Raw genomic sequence first — 21,826 nt, forward strand, 5'->3', positions numbered from 1 at the left:
GCACGGTCCCCGTAAATGTTTCGTTACAGTTTCGTTGGAAGGCAGACAGCGTCAAGGGCTACTGGCAAGGACCGAAAAATTTAATCTCTTAAAAAGTGTCTAGGCTATGCCTTCGTTTTAGTTTTATTGCCTGATACGGAAATATTGTTTGTGACGCACTTTTGGCACTAATGTCTGCTGACTTCCGTCTTTAGTTTTTCCGACCTCATCCCCATCCCCATCCCCATCCGCTGGAGCGCTCGAGCACTCCTTGCCGCCCAAGTTGGCTTCTTTGGCCTGGAGGCGCAGTGCCCTAATGCTTTTAGCAGCTTTTGGTTTCGCCTTTGCTCCTGTTGGCCAAGTTGATTACAGTTGATAGTTTTGGGCTGGGCTTGTTTGGGATTTAGCTGGAAATTTGCTCTTTTGTTGAATGCCGTAAGTATGCAGCCCTATTCAGAAGGCACTTGGATTCAAAGTAAAAGTTTTGAGAAAAATCTCATGTACTCCTTGTTTTCAGAGCAGCGATTGCGACTCGGGCACTTGCATCACCAACAAAGTGATTTATACAGCTCTTGTAAGTTTAATCATAAATTGCAGTGGCTGCCCCTGCTCTGAATACTCCCTATTGCACCCATAAATAATACTTCCCTCCACGGTCTATTATCCCTTCCGGTTTGGACTGTCTAATAATAGTATCGTTTGAAGACAAATTTCTTACCAAACGCTAATGACATGCCCAAACATTTCCGTAAGTCGTTACCAGAAAAGCAAAGTCATTATTATAATGCTACGCCCCCAGCTCAAAATTTGTTGAGGTCGGGCCACCAGGGAAGCGCTAAGCACATCATCTATTCAAAAAAAGTTGACATAAATACAATTATAGATTTTGCGCTGTGAAAATGAAGATGAAAATAATAAAATTGAACAAAAATTTATGTCAACTTTTGGGCGGCAAAAAAGGATCTGGAGCGGGAAGGGCGAGGATGGGCGGCGAAGGAAAACAAACTCAACGACGGCGATGGCGTCGGCGACGGCGACGTTGGGCACGGGGCGGAAACGTCGCCATTAGAAGTAAAGAAAAACTGCTGCGCCATTGAGAATTGAACTGCGGGCTTTCAACTTGGCCCAGCCGTCAGGGGAGAACCAGTGGGGAAGGGGAAGGGGCAGGGGGCAGAGGACGGGGGTGGCGTAAATGACAAACAAACAAGCCAAGTCCTTGGCATCGTCCTGGGCGCAGATAAAAAGAATTGTCAAAGCGCCTTAAAAGTATATGCAATGCCAGCAAAGTAAGCTGCAAAATCGACAAGTACAATGCTGACAGGCAATTGCTACAGTCCCTAGCCCAGTCCCAGTCCCAGCTTGCCGTTGTTATTGTAATAATAATATCGATTCGGGCCGAGCGTGGAAGTATAAAAGAGTCCGCAGTCTGTGCAATCTGGTATGCCAGGCTATGGCTTCCTCCGCCCGTCTTTACCTAGCCTTTCCTTGGCTGGCGTTGCCTTGTCATCGCCGATTCCGCCGACCATTCGCCGGAATTCGTTAATAAAATTTTATTGAAATTGTAGACAAGCGGCGAAAAACTGACGACGACGTGCAAAACAAAAACACCGAAAAGGAAACGAAACGAAACGAAAGAAATTGCAAGGCAAAATCGAAGCCGCGACCGGAAAAAGAAAGAAAACCAATTGTCATCATTGGCACGTAGAGCGGAAGAAGGCTGGCTTCCCTATGGCCCGAAGTGTTTGGTTTTGGTGGCAGCTGCCACCACCACCCCTGACGATGTGTGATAGAAATCTAAAGCAGCCGTCCCCTTGCCCGGGGAAAGGGTTTCCTCCGCTCAGATGAAAGGCAAATGCAGAGGCCAAATGGTTGACAGCGCCCCAAGGTATGCAACAAACAAAGCCGAGTAAAACGAACCGAGGAGGGCCGTGGGTCGGGGGACGGGCAGGAATTCTCGCTCGTTTCCTTGAACTTTTCCTGTTGGAGTAAGCAAGGATTCCACGCCAAGTGCCGAAAATCACGTCAGCATTCAATTTCTCCTGGCCAGTTCGTGTGCCTCATTAAAGTTTATGCGGCAGACGACTTGGATAGTGGCAAGGAGCCGGAGAGCCAGTTGATGCTGAAGTTTGCTCATCATTCGCCGGCTCCGAACGTGCCCATACATTGATGGAGCCCGCTGCTCCAGGAATGCTGCAAGCTGCTCAGCTCCTGCACTTCCGTCGATTCAATAAGGTTTGGGTTTATGCAAACAGACGTGCATTAAATTAAGTAGCCGTCGTTTCGGACGAAGGACCCCGACGGAGTCCAACTGAAAATGCAGTTGCGGCACGTTGCCGAAACAGAGGAATGAATGCAAAAGACAATGGGGGTCCATCAGAGATGATGGAGCAGCAGCAGCTGCCAATTTACAATGTTTCGCAGGAGGACTTCGATCGGGAGAGCCTCGACGTGGAGCCAGGGTCACCTGCAAATGTTTGCCCTTAAGCAAGTCTATTAAAATTGTTTATAACACGCCGGGAAGATGACAGGCGCAGCTGCAGCATTTTTTATGTTGCACTTAGTTTCGGGCGCAACACGTTCCGGTGTCGTTTTTAATGATGCACGCGCATTCGGACACAAAAAAGCCGGAAGTTTTGCGCTTTTAGCAGTCATGACTTCGTTTTATTAGCGGAAAACCCCCAAAGAAAGCCATTACCCGTGATTCTTTTATGTGGCAAGGAAATGTGAAACTCCTTGCTCTTGTTGCTCCCAGTTTCTTAAAGAAGTTGGATTGCCCAGACTTTTCGCTTCAATTTCCGGCGACTAAAACCAAAAATTTATGTCCATTTCGCCCAGACTTTGGATAGAAGCTGCCTGGGCCGTGGAACGTGATGTCAATAGCAAAACAGGTGCCTAAGGGCGGAACTTCTCCTTAGGGCGGAACTTCTGCCGCACTTCTTCTGTACCCCCGTGCGCGGGTTTTGATTGGCAACACTGCCGCGTGCCAATTTCACTGTCAAGATATTGAGAAAGAAAATTAGTTTACCGAAAAACGCCGATGCCCAGGCCGGGGCTAAGGCTGAGGCGATGGGGGTTCGGTTGAGAACGAAAAGGTGAATGCGATGAGGAAGCCCTGTCTGAGGGCTGTGCCAGAAATTGTATGTGGCAGGCGTTGTTTGGATTTGCTGCTGGAGTGAAATTGAAATTGATGGAGCCTGAAAGCTGAGAGGGTAAATTTAGCGGCTGGGCGAGTGGATATCAGATTGGCTGCAAATCAATAAAAAGACGGTGTTGGAAACGAAAGGGACAGGCTGTCTTGCGCATGTGTCTAATATGCTAAGCATCAAGCTTGATTTAGAGGCTTTTTCACCCACATCTTACCCTCCTCTTCAGATACATATGTATGTTGAGATAATATGGAATTCCATTAAAGTATTTTTCAAAATGTATTCCCTGATACACTCTGATGCAAATTTAACGATGTGTTTTCAATCCTATGTGAGGTCCACGACTTTAATCACTAATAAGAAATGATGTTCGCTACATTCTACAAAATTCATTTTTAATATCGAGCTGAGGTTCACATAAAAACGGCATTTCCCACCCAATTACTTACCATGTTTCAGGTGGTGGCGCTTGTTTTCGACCATTTTCACACAAACAGCGACAGTGATTTAAAAATTGCTTTAACGTACACATAAGTATACTTTAGAAAGAAGAATACAATGCACACGTAGCACCAATACACGCATCCGCTCACCAAGAGACTAGCAACAAGAACGAGAAACCCAAACACAATCAGAGTTCTCCTCCCGCATGGCACACCTGCCACAGTGCCTCCCACCGCCGTATCGCCCGTTAGTCCCCCAACACTTTTATTGTTAGCAGCTGCTGCACATTAGAAATTCAACTTCGCCTCGTCTTCTTTTAGGCGCTGAGCAACAATGGCGTGTGAATTAAAATAGAAAGCCAGGCCAGCTCTCCTGGTCGTCAGCTTGACACGCCAAGGTGCCATCCGAGTGTGCGAGTGTGTGTCGGCGTCGCTCAAGCGCGAATAAGAAAACTCCCCACTGTCCCACGCCATCTTGGAATAACGGTACAGCAGCCGCAGAATTTGCCCCACGTTTGGGCGCCATTTTTGTCAAGTCGCATTAAGGCAGCGCTCGTTCGTTCGGCTTGTTCGTTTTGCGCGTCGACTGCTAACGAAAATTGAACGGCCAGCAGAACGAAAATTGTTGTATAAATAAAAGCATAATTGATGCGAGGCACACACACAGCGAGCACAGCAGAAGGAAAGAAAACAAAGGCGGAGAGGAGCAACAAAAACAGAAGAAGCACAAGCAGAAGCAGGAGCAGGCAGGAGCAGCAATCGCACAACATTCGGAGCCGGCACTGGAACAGGCACTGGCATATGGCATATGTTGCGTCAATCCAGCCATGAGCAACGCAAACAAAACGACCAAGAAGCCGACAAAGTAGAAGGAGAAAAATTGAACGAACTGCGCGCAAAAATGTATTTTTTTGTTGGTATTTTTCGCTCTCGTTTTTTTTGCATATTTTACGGGACCCGTTCTGCGAAATGACTGTGAAAACAGGTTTGATGGGATGGAAGGAAGAAGACGGCGTCTCACTCCGCATATCATTTTTTGGGACAGTCCGGACTCCACTCGTATTTATCTGTCACTCTCCGCTTGTCGGCTTGCAGATTTCTTATTTCCTTCAATCTTTATGTTTTTACTTGGAGTGGCGAGGAATTAATTTGAAATTTAAATGTCTGCAGATCCAGCTGAACCAGCAGCGGCTTTGATGATGACTATTTTTCCAGTTTCGGGACATGTGTATGTTGTACCTTAGTAACGTGTGACAAATGTCTTTCCAAGCATGTTGGATGTTATTTGTGCTTCTTGTGACGGAATGTGTCCGCTCAGCTGATCAAATAGAACGGCAAAATGCTAATTGACAAACTCATTCAGAGCCTTAAGCTGACAACGTTGATAGTCTGTCAAATTACATCGCATATACTTGTTGTCGCCACCGAAATTTATTGTGACTGCTTCCATTTAAAATTGTATTTCTTTAACTTTCGCTCGGACATGTTTCGATGCATGCTGCGAGGTTTTTCACGCTTCGGCAATCAAAAGCATTTGAAGCCAAAGGGAGCTTTAATGCATGCGCGCGCTTTCATTAACAAGTGTTCGTGGCACGCCCCCTTCTAAGCCGCGCCCACGGCACGGACGCAAAAAATCGCATCAGCGGCTTATGCAAATGCCGGCGAGTGTGTATGTGGGTGTTGAGTGAATACGAAATTATTGTTTACAACTGTAAACTGTAAACTTTTTGCGCTCTGCCTCCCCAACATAGAGGGTGTTTTTTCATCCATTTTTTTTTTGCATTTAGAAAACGTTTGCAAACCGCACTAAAAGCGACTTATAACATGTTGAGTGCCAAGAGATTAACAACAGAGCGAACGTGTGAGGCCCGGGCGGATGGATGCGGTGAGAAGCGGACATCTTGTTGGCCGCCAGGGTCTGACCATCCATTTTGCCCTGCAAATTCCTTTTTAATGAGCGCTCCGTCCATTCCAGGACTTGGCCTGGGACTGGCTCTCGGAACGGGAATGGGGGCGTTCATAAGCTGCTTAAGGTTTGGCGTAATCAAAAAATGTTCTTCGTCTGCATCTCGTTTTTTAAAAGCTTTCTGTGGTACATCAACATGAAAGCCACCGGGGTCGGGAGCAGGAGTGTTGAAAGTGGACTTTGTTAAGCTTAAAATTAACTTGCGGTTTTGTCTGGCGCAACTTTGACGCCTGCAGGTAGGCAATCAATTCGGAGCCCCATAGGGTCGCACTACCTCCAGCCCCAGTCCACCCACTTCGCCCATCTTGGTCGTTGCACTTGCACTTGGACATGTAATTAATGTATTCGCCTGGCGGTAGAAAGCAGCGCAGCGCACTTTGGCGCGGGGGCAACAATTTTTTATATAACACAGCAGCTGGCGTCGTTTTGCGCTAATTACCTCTCCCCCGTCCCCATTGCCCTACAAAACTCCAAGATCTGAGCGTAGTCGTAATGCCAAATTGCAATTACAGCCGGGAATGCGTCCGGGTGAGGATGTGTGGGAGCGTGGCGGGGTCGGGAGCGAGAGGCAACTGACATTAAAATGCTTAATGCAGGCAGGTATAAAAAAATTACGCGCTCTTACACTCAACATCACAAAAAAATTAACAACTTGCTTTGAGGCCCTTACACACATTTCTGCAGAGCTCGAGAGCTTCAGTGCTCCGGACCCCTTTCCCTTTCCTCGAGCTCTTTTTTCCAGGACGGCAATTTGCCAGCGTCGTCTTTCAGGGCCCCGAAACGTTTCTGCTCATCTTAAAAACTGACCAGGTGAAAAATTGCAGCTGTCGTTGTTAGGAGCTCTTTTTCCTGGCCATGTCTTGCTTCCGGCCAGGAGTGTAATGCTCAGTAGGAGCAGGGAGTCCGGGGCCATTTAAGTAAAGTGCAGTTGGTTGTAGGCCTGGAGCGAAGCTCCTCCTAATGACACGCACGCCGGACGGCCAATTCGAGCACAGTTTTTAAATTCTAAACCAAAATATGGACACATTCGAACCAACTGGTACTGTACAAAGTTCATCTTGGGCGGCGAAGCCGTATCCCCATCGAAGGGCTTCAATACAGCCCCGGGCTGTGCTTTGATTTGCTGCGTATCGACGGCAATCAGCTATAAAATGTGACGGTTTGGTCCGGGATGCGAATTGGTTTAAGCCACACTGTTTGCCGTGGCCTTTGACTGGAATTGGGAGCCGAATCGTTTCAACTTGCTTGCTGTTTGTGGCTGCGTTCCACCTGCGGCCATATTTTTGACATTTTCGCCAGGGTGTACGATGAGTACGAATGTACAAATATATTTGCTGTTAGTCAGGCGGATGGCAGTCCGTTATGGAGCTTAGGATGAACCCTTGCCCAGCGGCTGACGCTATCGATTTGGTCTCCCCACGCAGGAAGCCCTGTAATTGCGGGACCGCGGGACAGTTGTCCTTCGGTTCCCAGGCACTTCGCACTTCTGCAACTCGGAACCGGAACTCATCCGGAGTCCTCTCCGCCGGGCTGTGCCTAAGTAAACACATGATTTCTGTGGGAGCGGCGTGGCGTTTGCTTAAAAACGCATCTAAATTGTAAATTAAGCAACAAATTTTATCAACAATATTTGAATTTGAATCTAAGCGCGCCAACGAGTTGTCGGCTTGGGGACAGGGCGTGGGAAGCGTGGGAAGAAGACGGAAGGAATCAGCAACCCGCAAATACAAAACCCGAAATGTAAAATTCGTTTGCCGAAGAAGTGGAGAGTGAAGAGGATGAAGGAGGCGAGGAGAGACTTGGGACTGCACTGGCTTCTGCCTGTAAACACCGAAAATACAACAATGGCAGCATTTGAGCCACTCCCCCGCCGCCACTGCCGCTTCCGCCCCTTGGCCCGTTCTGGCCCACCAGTTGGCTTGTGTATTTGCCTGTTTGTTTGTCAAAAGAAGCAATTTACGTGCAAAATAACTCAAGTGTCATGCAAATTTAATTTATTTTTCGCAAGCAGCAAGCAGTCGGCAACAAAAGGAGAAAAACGAAATAATTCCCGGGCAACGTTGTCATACAGCTAACGGCTCTTTTATACAGCTTCCCAGCTCTTCAGCCGCAGTCTTCAGTCTTCGGTCTCCAGTCGCAGTCTCAGTCGCAGTCCTTGCTATGTATGGAGATTCCTTACAAAATTTGGGCATAATGAAGTCACTTGGCGGGAAACCTGCCTGCCTGTCTACGTCCTTCTTTCCGCTCGTCTCCCATATCAAAAGCCATTTTTATTTATTTTTCTGTGTTTTGTGTTTTCGTTTTTAGAAAATTAGGGCTTCTTGATTTACCATTGAAGTGCGGCATGTCAAAGAAAATAATAATACGTTCTCTGCTCAGCATTTAATTTAATTCTAATTTTATTTATAAATCGTGCAAGCCTGGAAGGAGCGACTGGGACGGACGGGCACGGCCCGGGCACTGGCACTTGTAGCTTAAATGAAGTTTGCTAAGTACTTTTCAACGATGAGAATCGGCAACAGCAACAGCAACAGCACCACAGCGCAGCACCACCGAGTTGACGAGAACAACAACATCTTGAGTACGCATACTTCAGGTTTGAAATTTCATTATTTTCGTATTATTTTCGTATTATTCGCACACAAGTGCCATCATGTGCTTGAAGAAGCAGGGAAGTGAACGGACCGGAGCATAATGGCCGTCTCCTGGCCCGCTCCAGGAAGTGGGGATCGAAAAATACAATTTTCTAATTTTACAAAGCGGCGTGGGAAATAGCAGTCGTTTATCCCAAATTCGTATTCGTTCTCTGACTTACCGGCATAGTTTGGCTTCCGTGTAGATTGGTTATGGCCGACTGGGCCTCCTGCTGCGAACCAAATTTGACGAAAGCACAGCCTGAAACGAAATAAATGAACTTGATTAGTGCTCTGATGACCAACGACCGGAGACTGGAAGCACATATCCATACTCTATCATCTGATTAATTTTTCAAATTTCAGAAATTTTTGCAAATTCAATTAAGGCCCACTTAAAACTACAAATATGCAATTATTCCAGGACAAGAAATAGCTCTCCACTTTGAATCAATTACTACGTTCGAGCACTTGGTCCGTCGACAAGTTAAAGTTTTATAAAATCCCCAAAAACATTGCAAATTCCACAGTAAAAATATTTTCAAATTAACTGCATTCCATAAACACTGCAAAGTTCTTCATGTCGAAATACCGAATTGTGAATATTCATTTAAACATCAGTGAGCATTGTTTGGGGGCGTGGTCAGATGTGGTTGCAGCTGCGTGGCACCCACATGTGTGTGGGGCATTTAAATAAAATTTTAAGTGCAATTTAAAAACATTTTCGCAAGAATCTCTCCGGGCACTCTTGCATGAAAATTAACATTGGCATGCAGAACGGCGGTCGCCGCCCAACGAGCATCGCGCCAAGGACTCGGAATCAAAGCCCATCAACGCCCATTATATAAAAATAATAGTCGGCCCGCACCGGCTCTGGCGGGCACTGGGCGGAATGTAAAATTCAAACCGAACCAAAAAATATACAAAAAATTCCCGCTGCACCTGCTCGCTCATTATATTGTAATTTGTGTGGCAGCTGCTATGTGGAAGGGCGGCGAGCAGGGAATCGGGCGGGAAGGGGCGGCTGGAGAGCTTCGAGTAGGACTCGGCTATAATGGCATAATTATTAAAAATCATTTATGCTAATTTAATATACAGTAATAACCACAAAAATTAAGGACTTTCCAGAGGCGCATTCGGCCGGAGGAATGGATGCGGCTTATACGGCGTGTAAGCCGGTGCTTGAAACGATTTAAAAACGCGGTGAGACCATTGAGCTCAGTTTTACAATGGTAAGTAAAAAAAAAGGACTATTGAATGACTATGGTCGAGAGTCTCATAGTCTCATAGCCGAGTATGGATACTTTACTAAAATACGCCCAAAATATATGTGAGTATTTCCCAAAAATTGTTATCCAATTACAAACAACACACCACTTGAATGCAGTTTCAGATATCCCTGCTCTAAAAACTATAAAAATGTAAAGGACTTTATTAAATTTCAATTAATTTATTTAGTAGCAGTACTTTATTTTTTCAGAAAAAGGTTTTATATTGGAAGTCTTTCTTAATTAAGAATTTGAGAGGGAAAAAATGGCGACTATTATAACTTTTGATAGACCCCGTTTCTTCTCTTTCCTAGCTCCTCTTAATTCGCAACATCAACAATGCTGAAAATTAAGATCCTTCAGAGGGGACCACGCCGAAAAAAACCTCAAAAACCTTTCCAATTGTCTAATTCCCCAGCCGGCAGAGGGGTTTAGGACAGGCTGGGTGTCGACAGTGCGGCTTGGGCTGTTGCGCTCCGGTCGCAGTTGTTGCTTTCGTAGTTGACGCTCCTCCAGGACACTAGCGGGCAGTGGCCGAGGGCGCGGGTGAGGGCGGGGGCAGCGCGCTGCAGCGGTGGTGGTGGTGGCACAACAAAACAAATCCCGCCTAAAACCATGCAACATGCGAGCTGACATGCCGAAAGGCAGACAAGCACAAATTTCGCGTGCAAACAGTGCGAAGAGCGACAGTGGAGGGGGCCAGTAGGACAAGGGAGCTGGGAGCAAATTCCTTTTTATTCCTCTTGCTGAAAATGTACAAAAAATAAAGTGTAAAAAATTCAAGTGGATTTTTGTTTGGCTCGGCTCGGCTCGACTCGACGCGGCTCTTGTGTATTTTATGTTTTGTGTGTTGAAGTGACAACAAAATCCAGAATTTCCCTGTCCCGGCCGGCGGCGAAGGGCGGGTGATTGCAGAGAGGGGCAGGACACAAGAGCGCAAATCAGCGCCGCTAAGCAATAAAAAATAAAATATTCCATTGCCAGTTAATCCACACAGCTAAAAAATGAAAGGGAACAACGGCAAAAAGCACGGGAAAACACACAAAAAGTTCAAAAGCGAAGCAATTGCTAAGCATTTCTGTAAACTTAAATCAAAGTTGATTTTGTTTTCCATTTTCCCATTTTTCCATTTCGTGTTGTGTCCTTTTTCTTTGTCCTTTTTTGGTGTTTATTTTTTGTATTCTGCATTTCGGGAAGACTTTTTCTGTGTTCTGCGTTCCGAAATTTATTTTTCTTCCCATAACTTTTTTGAAAAGCAAAGTTTGTGCTCGGGGAGGAGGAGAGTGGCCCTGTTCCAGGACCAGGACTTAAAATATTCGAACACCTCTCGAGTGGCAGGCAGGAAGGGATGATTCCGAAAAACTGTATAAATGTTTTCCTTCTATTCACTTAGCCGCCCACAACTGCGTAAACCCCCCATCCCATTTGGTATTTATGGAAAGTTTCGATGTCCTTAGCCCCAATCTCGGAATTGGACATTCATTAGCGACTTGAGTAAACACCAGAACTGGAACTAGAGCTCCTCGCTCCGCGCCCCTCGGCCCAGTTGACTTTCTTGGATCTACTTGATTACTTGCCTCGTTCGTCATTTCTGGGCAGCATTAAGAAACTTGTAGTCATTATATTAATTAAAAGCAAATTAGTCAGCGAACGAGGTGACTCAGACTGATAATGGAGTCCGAGTGCGCTGGAAGTCCAATCCGACTCCGAGCCCGGCTCAGGGCAGTGGCGCAACTTTGGCTTCGCTTTGAAGTCCGAGGGGAACGGGCCAAATTCAATTTACATACAAATCAAGTCAAGGTAATGGACAACTCTTTTAATAATTAGCGGAGCAAGACAGGATGCAGGACTTCGGAGCGCCACTCCTAACAAAGTGCAGTGTCTTAATTACTTACCGGCGCAGGACCTCCGCAGCACGGCGGAGGGTGCAGCCTGGCGGGAGGAATGATCCCTCATCCCCGGCAATTAGTTGAAATTAAAATGTGAGCAAGTGCACCAAGTTCGCAGCGTCTTGGCAACTTCCGGCGAAGCGTGAAATAACGCTGCCAGCTGCAGGACGCTGCACGCTGCGACTGCGAGGAGGCGTAGGCGGACTAATGACACTTTTTAATCAAATATGCTAATGCTAATGCAAAATGAAAGCTGCAGTGGTGTCTACGATACCTTAACCCTCCGCCGGAGTGGGTCATCTGTCTCCGCCCCAAATGTGTCAGCGAATCACGAGCCACCTACGATTAAACTTATGGGGAGATTCCGGGAGGGAGCTGGCCGGGAGGAAGACGTATTCCTGGTTGGCCACAACTCGCACATTTGCAATACAAATTTGCAATGCCATTAATGTATGGGAGCCCCGATTGTGCCGCACCCCGAAAAAATGCCCTGCCATGAAAAATCGCCGCCGGTCAAACACGTAACCAAATTGTGCACAGGCAGGCCAGGAACGGCTGCAGCAGGAAACAAGGATAACGAGCGTGTTGAGGCCCCCGAAATCCCCAATTCCCGAGTGTGTGAACCCCCCCAAGTCCCCAAAACCGTCTTAAAACTGTGAACGGGTTTCGGTTGATATGTTGGCCTTGTCGTTAGCTGGCAGGGCTCTGGAGCGGCTGGCAGGCTCATGTTATTGCCCGGCCGGGGCCAGTCAGGGTCCTGTATCCTTCTGCCACCCCGCGCCCGACTACCCGAGTACCCGACTGCCAGGCTGCCAGGCTGTGATGCCTGATGTGCCCTGACTGCCGCTGCTGCATGGGACAAGTATTTTAAAATCCAATTAAAAACGCCATAGTGGGATTTTTCAATCGCTGCTGCTGATGCTGCCGTTGCCGGCTCTGGAAGGGAAGGAGGCAGTCGGACAGACATCAGAATCAGCAACAAAGTTGCATTAAGCGCGCGACATTCGCCGGCCACCGTTCGGGCGCACTCATTTGTTGGCCGGAGAGAGGTGGTGGGTGGGAGTGGTGGCCGGGGCAGTGGCAGGAGTGGATGGTGGAGAAACTGGACCTCGTTGATGGCCATTGCATGTTTGCCTCTTGGGCGCAATAGCGTAGCCGGCTGAATCTTGTTAGCCAACGTTTACGCTTATTATGCGGTGGCAAGGCTATCGAATTTGTTTGGTCCAGGTGGACGAGGCGAGGACCTCTGCTCTCGTCGCTGCCATAACCACCTATAGGAAAACAGGGATGTGTGGACAGGCAGCTCTGTGCCAGCAAATTGCATTTGCAGCATGACACTCGCAGTTGAATGCACCTCGTAAGATAGCACAAGAAATCAAATAAAGTCATTCGCATGCGAAGCTAATGCTTTTTGCAACTATTTGTGCAGAATCGAAGAGCACATCTGCGTTTCGGAAACTTTGACCCGTATGTCAAATCAAATCTGTGGCAGGCAGAACTTATCAATATGAACTACGAGCTGGCAAACACAAACACATTCTCTGGCACTGGCACTGGCAAGCTCCGACCCCTCGGAGCCACTGAAATCGAGCCAGGCCAGACAGTGGCCGGGCACTTTGCATACAAATCATATAGTCTCCATAGTGTATCACAGAACAGAAAACACTTCGAACACATACAGACACTGACACGTATGTGGAATGACCAATGGGATCATTATTCTCGATTTTGGACGAAAAAATGTATAGCTTGCTGGAAACTAGAAACTTTCAACTACCTTTTGCCAGTTGATAAACAACAAAACTTTGGCCGCCGGGCCAGAGGCATTTTGAGGATTTGCAACGTCAGTAAACAAAATTTGAGTTGGGGCCCACTTTATATGCGAGTTCTCGGCCAGGACCCCGGAATCCCAGGTCCTGCGTTGCCTATGCAAAGCAGTTCCTCCGTCCAGTTATGTCCCCGTACGTGTAATGCGGTCTATTTTTACCAGTTTCCTGGCTTAATACTGGCCAGATGGCCACTGCCGGCAAAATTAAATAAAAATCAGTGCTCTGAGTGAGCCAAAATGGCAATTTTATAAGCAATTTGCCACTGAAAAGATACGGCTGGCTACGCTCTCGACTGCTCCTCTAGCAAATTCGACTGAGATGAAGAGCGAACGATTTCTGGTCTTTGCCGAAAACAAAAACGGACGATAATGTAAGCAAAAAGGTCAACTGAAAATTACATTTCCAGCAGACCACCCTCTGCGCCATTTGAATAGAGGTCCAATCCAGATATCCTGGCATTGGAGGAAGGCCCGGAGGAGGGCTGGAGCTGGAGCTGGGGGAGGTCACATTGCAGGCATTTATATGGCGCCCTCGAGGTGGGGCTTTAAAGTATGGCCCCTCGGGAGCCAGGAGTCCCTTGCTGTTGTGTGTGCGTGCATCTGACACGCAATAAACACCAATTAAGAAAATAATATTTTGTGTACACACACAAGCGCAGGCGTCTCTGGGAAATTGAAAAGCCAACGCCATTGCCAGCGCCAAGCGAATTCCTTCGTCTCTAGTTTTGTACAAGTGCTGTGCAAATAATGCACAAAAGTATGCTACAAAATACAAACAACAAACAAGCACCACAAACAGCAGCTACGAACCGAAAGCGAGAGCCAAACCTATAACAAAGGCTAAAATCGTATTGCTTTTGGCCCGAAACTTCTTCGCCGCCCGTCGCCCTCCCCCTCTTCACACCCTTCCGCTTTACAGTCTGGTTGTGAAGTCCGAGCCAGCTTGTTATAAGGCATGTTGACAAGCCTCTTTAACAAATGACACCAACAGACGAAGAAGCAGTCCGAGCAGGACAAGCCAAATAGTCACTGTTCGCCCTTTTGTCTTTTTCTGGCCCTGTGTAACATTTGTCCAGCCCAAACGAAAAATGTTGCCTCTTGTTTATCGAACTTCCTCCTGCAGTTGTAGTTGTCCTCCGTCCCGCTGTCCTTCTCTTGTTTTGTTGTTATTAACTGGGTATTTTTGATCCTTGCGAGGGATATGCGGGGGCTCTAACTGCTCCTGGGACATTCTATAGCGAATCGACCCACATCAAAGCTGAACTTTAACGCTCTTGGAATTCCACTCTAGAGCTTACATTCATACATTTAATCTTGCTTAATATTTATCCTTAGAGTGGTTTCCCTATCGAGCTGTATGGAAATTTGATCCTTTCTGTATTATAAAGCCATGTTTTTAGGTCGGATAAGTCCAGAGATACATTTCAAACTGGACCCGGAGGCATCCAGTGTTACAGAAAATATATAAAGTCGCAGAGGAAGCATCAAACCCCTTTAAAGAGGTAAGCGGGTTAATTTGAAGCAAGAAACCGGAAAGTGATTAAAGCTCCCTGCAAATTGTCGCTGAGTTCCACAAAAAGTCATCCCTCTTTCTCCCAACAACCTCTGGGCGCTTTCGGGAAAGTAATTTCAGATTTTTAGGCGGGGTCTTGAAAAACTGTTGCCGGCGCTCAGCGAACCACAAACAAGGTTCGTGCTTTTGTTGCAGCGGCAACATGAGACTGCTGGTCTCCATCCCGAGTGGCACGGATGGGGCGGACGGAGCTGCGGATGCGGGGCACACTAACCGCAGCATAATAATTATGCAACAGAAACCGCAATGCATGCGGGCCACGCCAACAACACAAACAACGGCGACAGCACCCACTCCAGCCCCCGCCAGGCCCCTGCCGCCTCTTGGCCAGATTCGGGAGGAAAATTGTTTTGCCAGGCGAAAGTGTGAACAAAAATCTGTTGCGTGTGCGGCAAAAAGAAGCGGGCGGGGCAAAAAAAGCATAAAAACAACCAGCAAACGCAACGTCAAACCGCAAAGTCAAATGCAACTAAAACCACAGCACAGTTTGGGGCGCTGAGGTTTCCCAGCCTGCGCCGGTGTGGAGGGGGCGGTAGGGTCTGAAAAGAAGCACTAAATGAACTTTTATCTCCTCCCGGACCTGGACGTGAACCTGGTCCTCGGCCCTGGTGTTTTCCATAGCAGCAGTAACTATTATGCACTCAAAGAGGACTCGTCCTGACTAGCCAACCGTTATTGTTTCACTTTATTCCGGAGCATTTCATTCCGTTTCCTTTGGCGATTAATGCGCCCACTTATCCTGCAAAGGAACACGAAACAAATTCGAGAAGGGGCGTACCGGAGCTAAAGCCACATAACTTAATGGCGACTCGCTTCATTTGAACTTTATTGCTGACTACGCTGACTGCCCAGGAGAATAAACATAAGCTGGGGGTCCTGAAGGCCCGGAGTCCCGGGGTCCTGGCTTCATGGGCTCGTGAGCCACAGGACTTCTGGACTCCCTCCCTCCGTGGTCGTGGCAGGTACAAAAATCAATTTGGCCGGGCTTAGTCGCAACAGCAAAGCGTAAGCAAAGGAAGTGCCCCGGCCGGACATGTCCTGGCTCAGAGACAGGTAGGCTAAGTCTAATAAACTGCGCGTCCAAAAGCGGGCAATGAATTTATTTTTGTGTTCCTCGGAGGGACAGGGCTAAGCTAATTGTATTGCGGCAGCATTTTGATTGCGGGGATTTGTACATGATTGAAAAGGACCAGCTCCAGCGCCGCTCGGGAAACATCTGCCCAGTGGAGTCCGCCCGGCAGAGTGCATAAATTGTGCGCCCAGGTTGCGCACATTATTCATTTTAATGCGTCCCAGACGTGGATGGCGCCGAGCCACGGCGACCACAACAATTTGGCCACATGTAAGCGCGGCGAGTTGGCCGTAATTGCCTCAAAGTGGCGGCCCACCAGCGCCGACAAAGCCGGCGGAAGACGACACCGAGCCAGCCAAGCCAGCCAAGCCATTGCACTTAGGGCCGGGCCAGGTAGCTGCATCATTAAAATGAGTTAGCGTCCTAGACAGCGGCGAAGATGGCACTGGAGAAGGACCTCTAAGACGGAGCCCGTTTGGGCGCAATTTCTCGAAGCTGTGTCTGTGGCAGTGCCAGTGGCAGCGGCAGCGGCAGCAATTAAGCCACAAGGTAGATTAACTTTAAGCCCGCACCGCCTTTGACGGAGCAGATGCGCTCGATGCCGTGGCGGAGGGCTTTTGTGGCTCGAAATTTATTTAATTAACCGGAAATTTGTATCTGCAAGTGAGGTGTGCCTTTGGAGGACGCTGTGAAAAATAGCATTTGCCCTGCATCCTTGAGGCCATAGACAACTTCAATTCCAGCTTGGCAACTGCACAATGCCGCTCTTCGGCACAAAAGAAAAGGGGGAAAATTCCGTAAAATAATATTGCAAATTGCTCAAATTTAACAAGATTTCAATTGTATTACGCAAAAATCCGAGAAGCATTGCATTTCAATTGTTGTAGCTGGCAGGCTGCAGAGCTCGTGTTCACAACACATAGTCATATTGAGTATCTATCTGAATGCGGATGAATTGTGGAAGCCTGGCTCTGGCGCTGGCTCTGGCTCTGGCTCTCTCCTATGTGGCAAACAAAACGTGCCGCTTGCAGAATTGTACAACAACCAATTAAAATGCATAACTCGATTTAAAGTTTATATAACATTTTACTAAATAACAGGTTCGTCCCAGGCATTCAGCTTATATAAGTGGCCTGTATCCTCCAACCATGTGCTGCTGGCTCCCTTCATCCGCTCGACAGTTCGGTTTGCAAGGGGCTTACAATGTCTGCCGCATGTTGCTGTTGCTGTTGTTGCTGCTGCTGCTGCTGCTGCTGCTATTCCGTTGCCGAGGCAACACGCAATTAAAAGCGATATTGAATTTTGTTACGCTCTGCGCTTGAGTGTGCTATTTGCAGTTGTTGCTGTTGCTGGCAGTGGCGGTGGCGGTGGGAGTGGAGTGCCAGTGGCTTTGAGTCGGGCAAAAATACATATTTTGTTATGTGATTGGCATAACTTCTATAATTCCAGGCCAACAACAGCTTAAAGCCAGCCTTGCCAATCACAGAGTGCAGTGTGCCGCAAGAGTCCTTTGAGTTTTAAGGTTTTAACGCAGAAACCAGATGCCAATTACAGCCTGAATCGGGTCTCCTGAATTGAATATTTATACCTGACACTCGTCTCTCTCGAATGATGGCAGCGGAAATTTAAGTTCCAAGTACTAGCTAAACACTTGTACTAACTAAGAGCCCTCTCTGAAAGCGTATTATAGCCGTCCTCCCAGAGCCGTTCGGGGATGGTTTTTCTCCAAGTGCACAATCCGGCTTTTAATTTTTATCTAACGACCAGTAGTCGGCCTCTTCAATTGTTGGTCGTTGCTAGCAAATCGCCGCTGAACCCTAATATATGGCCATAACATCATGCAGAACTGTTGGCCCGGAGCACTTGCCTGGCAACGGACGTGGTGGAGCGATGGGAGCGATGGGTTGGGAGGGTTTATTCCAGAGGCCAGAAGGGCATTATAAATCTTCATTGTTTGGGGCAGCTCTGTAAAGTAGCACAGACAACAACCGAAAATTTCCGATGCCGCATGTGTGAGTGTGTGCTAAAAGCAACATCAATTTGCATGAATTCCGTCCGTGTGCGGGTGTGCGAGAGTGTACATGTAATTACAAAAACAGACGAAGCGGAGCTGAGTACGTGCAAATCTGACCAAAAATTTAAATTGATGCTAAAATTTTGGGCAAACGCTGTGCTGCCTACATCGATGCGGAGGATGATGTATGCATCTCCTCCGTTCTCCGTCCTCGGGCCTCCATCCTCGGATGCCCCTTCGGCTAGATTGCCACACCCCAGGCAATAGAGTCGGTGGTGCACCGAGGCCTACCAGCACTTTATCCCCGATCCCTCGGCAGACCGTGTTGCCGAGTTCGAAAAACAAGTATATCGAATTTTAATTTCAGTTGCTTCATCTGTGCGGGCTTATGTGATATTTGCTTTTTTTGCGCCCGGCGGTGGACACAGAAATGTACTTTCTGATTGAGTGCTGACCGTGCCGAGGACCTGCTGCCGAGGGGCAGGATTCAAAACGAGACGACTAATCAAACGATACTTTTTGTGGTGAGGGTCTATTATGGATGATGCACTTTCCAGTTAATTAAGATATAGCGGCTATAGCTTGCCGTTTTAAACAAAATTTACGATTATTCCTGCCATTTGGCATTTGATTTACTGCCCTCCACTGGGAAACTACTCCAGGCACTTTAGAGCTTGGAATTCCAAACTTGAAGTTTCAATTGAATGAGGAATTATGTTCCTAGCTTGTTCTCCATTCTCGGCCAATTACAGTCACAAGGGCAGAATAAAAACTAATGAGCTTTGCTGATATATGGTTTATGAACAAGCGGCAGATGTACTCTTTGGGCTCCTCTTTCGATCCTAAAACAATGAAAAGTATAATTCGCCAAGGGCTTTGTGGGCAAACCGAAAGTTCCAGCTTCCACGTTTGAGCCTTAATTTTCAAGTGTTTTCAGAAATGTATTCTTCGAAGCGAAGGCAAAACTCAAAACTCAAGTGCATAAATTCGTATTTTCTTTAAGCGAAATCCACTGCCCAGCCCCGGCCCAATCATCCTTGGAATCTGGAGCCCGTCGACGTCGACACTCGACGTAGCTAGGCAGCGCCCAAGAAAAACAGGCCCACCATCAGTGTCAGTTTTATATTATTTTGCTTTATTTTATTTTGTTTTCCTCGTGCCCTGCGACTTTGAAATAGGATACCAGCTTCCGAGGCTGCCTCGGTGTCTGGTTCTGCCTTAAGACGTTTTCATTTTCATTAAATGCCTTCGCGGCTTATATCAAGCTGCCAGGCTGTGTATCCCGTGTATCCCGCGTATCCTGTGTATCCTGCGGGGTGGCAGGGTCTGAAAGGATATTGTCTAACAACAAAAGTGGAATAAATTAGTTTAGCTCATGTCTTGGTCCCGGCAATGAACTAGAAAATGAGCTGCAGAATATGTACGTGGAATAAGACTGGAGGCCCCCACCCCAGCCCCCTGATAATAACGAAATATGTGCATCTGACAGGTGGCAGCCCAAGCAGGACATTAGAAGGCTCCTTGTCTGAAATTTAATAAGTTCGGGCTTCGGTGCGACGCTTATTAATATATTAATATTAAAGTCAACGGCAGCTGGGAAATAGGACTCTTACATGTGCTCCTCCAATAAAACCGACCAGCGGAGTCCGCCAGCGAGTCCTAAGCGTATCGGACATTAATTTTTCAATAATCCCGCACAACTAAAATAAATATCTAAAGTGGCATACTTCATGGCTCAGGAAACTAATCTTTTATTGATGCCCCAGCGATCGGGGAGGAAGGAAACGCGCTCAACTGAGTTAATTAAATTTTGTGCAGAGGGCCGTGCTTCTGGGACTCGTCTTAACTTTAATAAGCACATCTTCATCCTCTTCATCTTCCCCCAGTCCTATGCCCCGGCATCCCATGTCCAAACACATCCCAAAACCCAAGCCCCAAAGCCCACCAAATACATCCTCATCGGCGTCCTCATCCTCGTCCTGTAAGTATTCCTGGGCAACCCTTTTCACCAACCGCCTTCCTTTTTTCTCGGCCCGAACTTTCTGTTTAATGCTTAGCCGAAACTTTTTTGACATTTTTATTGACAAGAATCCAGGACCCAAAGCAGAAGGAGCCGGAGCCGGAGCTGGAGCAGGAGTAACCACGGACTTCTCTCCATGTGGCTTGTACAACATTTTTTGCTCTCATGGGCTGCGGCAAAGTTTTGTCTGGGCCCCGGCGGTCTCCTGTGCCCGTGTGTTGCGGTCAAATCTAATTTCCGCAGCTTTTACTACTTTATTAAACTATTACAACTAAAGCCAGCCCGGCCAGCTTCTCCGGCTCCTGCTCCTGCTCCGGCTCCGGCGACGGCAATGGCGATAGGTATTAAAAAAGTTATGTTCTGGCGTATACGGCGGGGATGGCGAGTGTGCGGGCGGGCCACGAAATGTGTTAATAAAGCACACTTGCCACCAACATGGCCACATAATGAAACGAAATTGCTGAAGGCAAGAATATGGCTTGGACTGGACAGGGCGGGGTGTTCATGTCCTTTCCAGAGGGTGGTATCCAGCCTGCCGGACCGACGGACGGGATCTGCGTCCGATCAAGGAGTCCATCGATCCGGGTATGGTACACGGTACTCGGTATACAGTATCCGGGCAGCAAGTGGCATTAGTTGCTGCCACTTTGTGGCTCTTTTATGGCCCGTTAGCCCGGCTTGGCGGCGTCAAGTTCCAGCCACTTTCTTCTCGGCCGGCTTCTGCCTGGGTACGTTTAATTGCCCCGACCTTTGCCCTTGTGTACGTGAACGTGTGTGTGTGGGGTGCATAGTTTCGGGAGTGTTGCATATTAATTAGCATTAAGCAGGGGGGAGCGAGGGGCCCAGATACACACGAAACTTTGGCCATACTGCAATTAAATTTAAGCTGCATCAGGCTGCGACCTACACATATTCCCGGCAGCTCGGGAGAGGCTCGGCAGCCGGATCAGGACTCACAAAAGCCTTGTGGCCATGGCGACTACTGCGAGGACGACAAAGTTTGTTGGGTTTCTGGTTTCGGTTTTTGGTCTACAGAAGCAAAAGTTCGCGTTTGTTTCTTTTCCCTTTTTGATATGTATTTTAATTCCTTGGCCTGAGAGCCATTTTGCAGCCAGCAGTAGGGAGTTGGGAGTTGGGAGTCGGTAGCCGGCAGTCCAAGTCCTTTGGCTTTTGAGCAGCCGAAACAGGCAGCAACAGCAACAGCCAGGATGACTGCGGCTTAAACGGCACTTATGAGCTTATGCCACAACTTACATTATTATTATTACTCCGATTTTTCCTATGCGAGTGCAAGAGCTGCTTCTTGGCAATAAATAGTTATAGACTGCAGAGGGCACTTAACGCGGTCGCAGGCGGCGAGTTTGTTTTAATTAAGGCACATTAAGCGCAATGGTTTATGGGTCCTGTGGGGGTCTATCGCGGGAGTCGCGGAATATGCAAACCCGTGATCCGAGACCATCCGGCCGCATCCCCAGCGGAAACCGGCCCGAAATCTCATCACACTTTTAAACATATTATAGGGAATCGAATAAAGCAAAGCTCTCGCATGTCATAAGCGTTAAATTCAATTTGAGTTTACAACGCTTTCATGTGCGAATGGGAGGACGAACTGCTGGGGCTTTTGTCCTGGTTGGGGGCGGGGCGGGGCGGGGGAAGGCGGGTTGTTTGACAGTTTTTGCAGCGCACTCAATCAGCACTTGTTAGAACTTTTTAGTGTGCTGTAAAATAAACATGAGTAAAGAGCCGAAATGAAATGAAATTTAATAAATGCAGTGCGGCAGAGTCGAGTGGTGGCGGGGACGGAGGAAACAGGAGTAGAGCAAAGCGACAGGCAGCATGACATGCACTTCATAAAACTTTGCTCATAAAAATTGAAATTGAAATGAAATGATGATTCCAGGGCCGCTGCGGTGATACGGCATGAGGGGGGCGGGTGTGTCCACATGTGTGTGCACATACATATACATATGCCACGAACCAGTGAGAGTTGACAAC

General features: G+C 47.7%; 1 protein-coding gene across 1 annotated transcript in view; it reads right to left on the minus strand.

The window, feature by feature from the left end:
* The window catches only part of LOC6493831 (CUGBP Elav-like family member 3), a 135,301-nt gene that overhangs the window by 39,727 nt on the left and 73,748 nt on the right, over positions 1-21,826 (minus strand). Inside the window, 1 exon segment of the mRNA XM_044714476.1 lies at positions 8,350-8,429. Within this exon segment, the coding sequence (XP_044570411.1) occupies positions 8,350-8,429 (80 nt within the window).

This window comes from Drosophila ananassae, chromosome 2R, assembly GCF_017639315.1.
Source record: "Drosophila ananassae strain 14024-0371.13 chromosome 2R, ASM1763931v2, whole genome shotgun sequence".
NCBI lineage: Eukaryota > Metazoa > Arthropoda > Insecta > Diptera > Drosophilidae > Drosophila > Drosophila ananassae.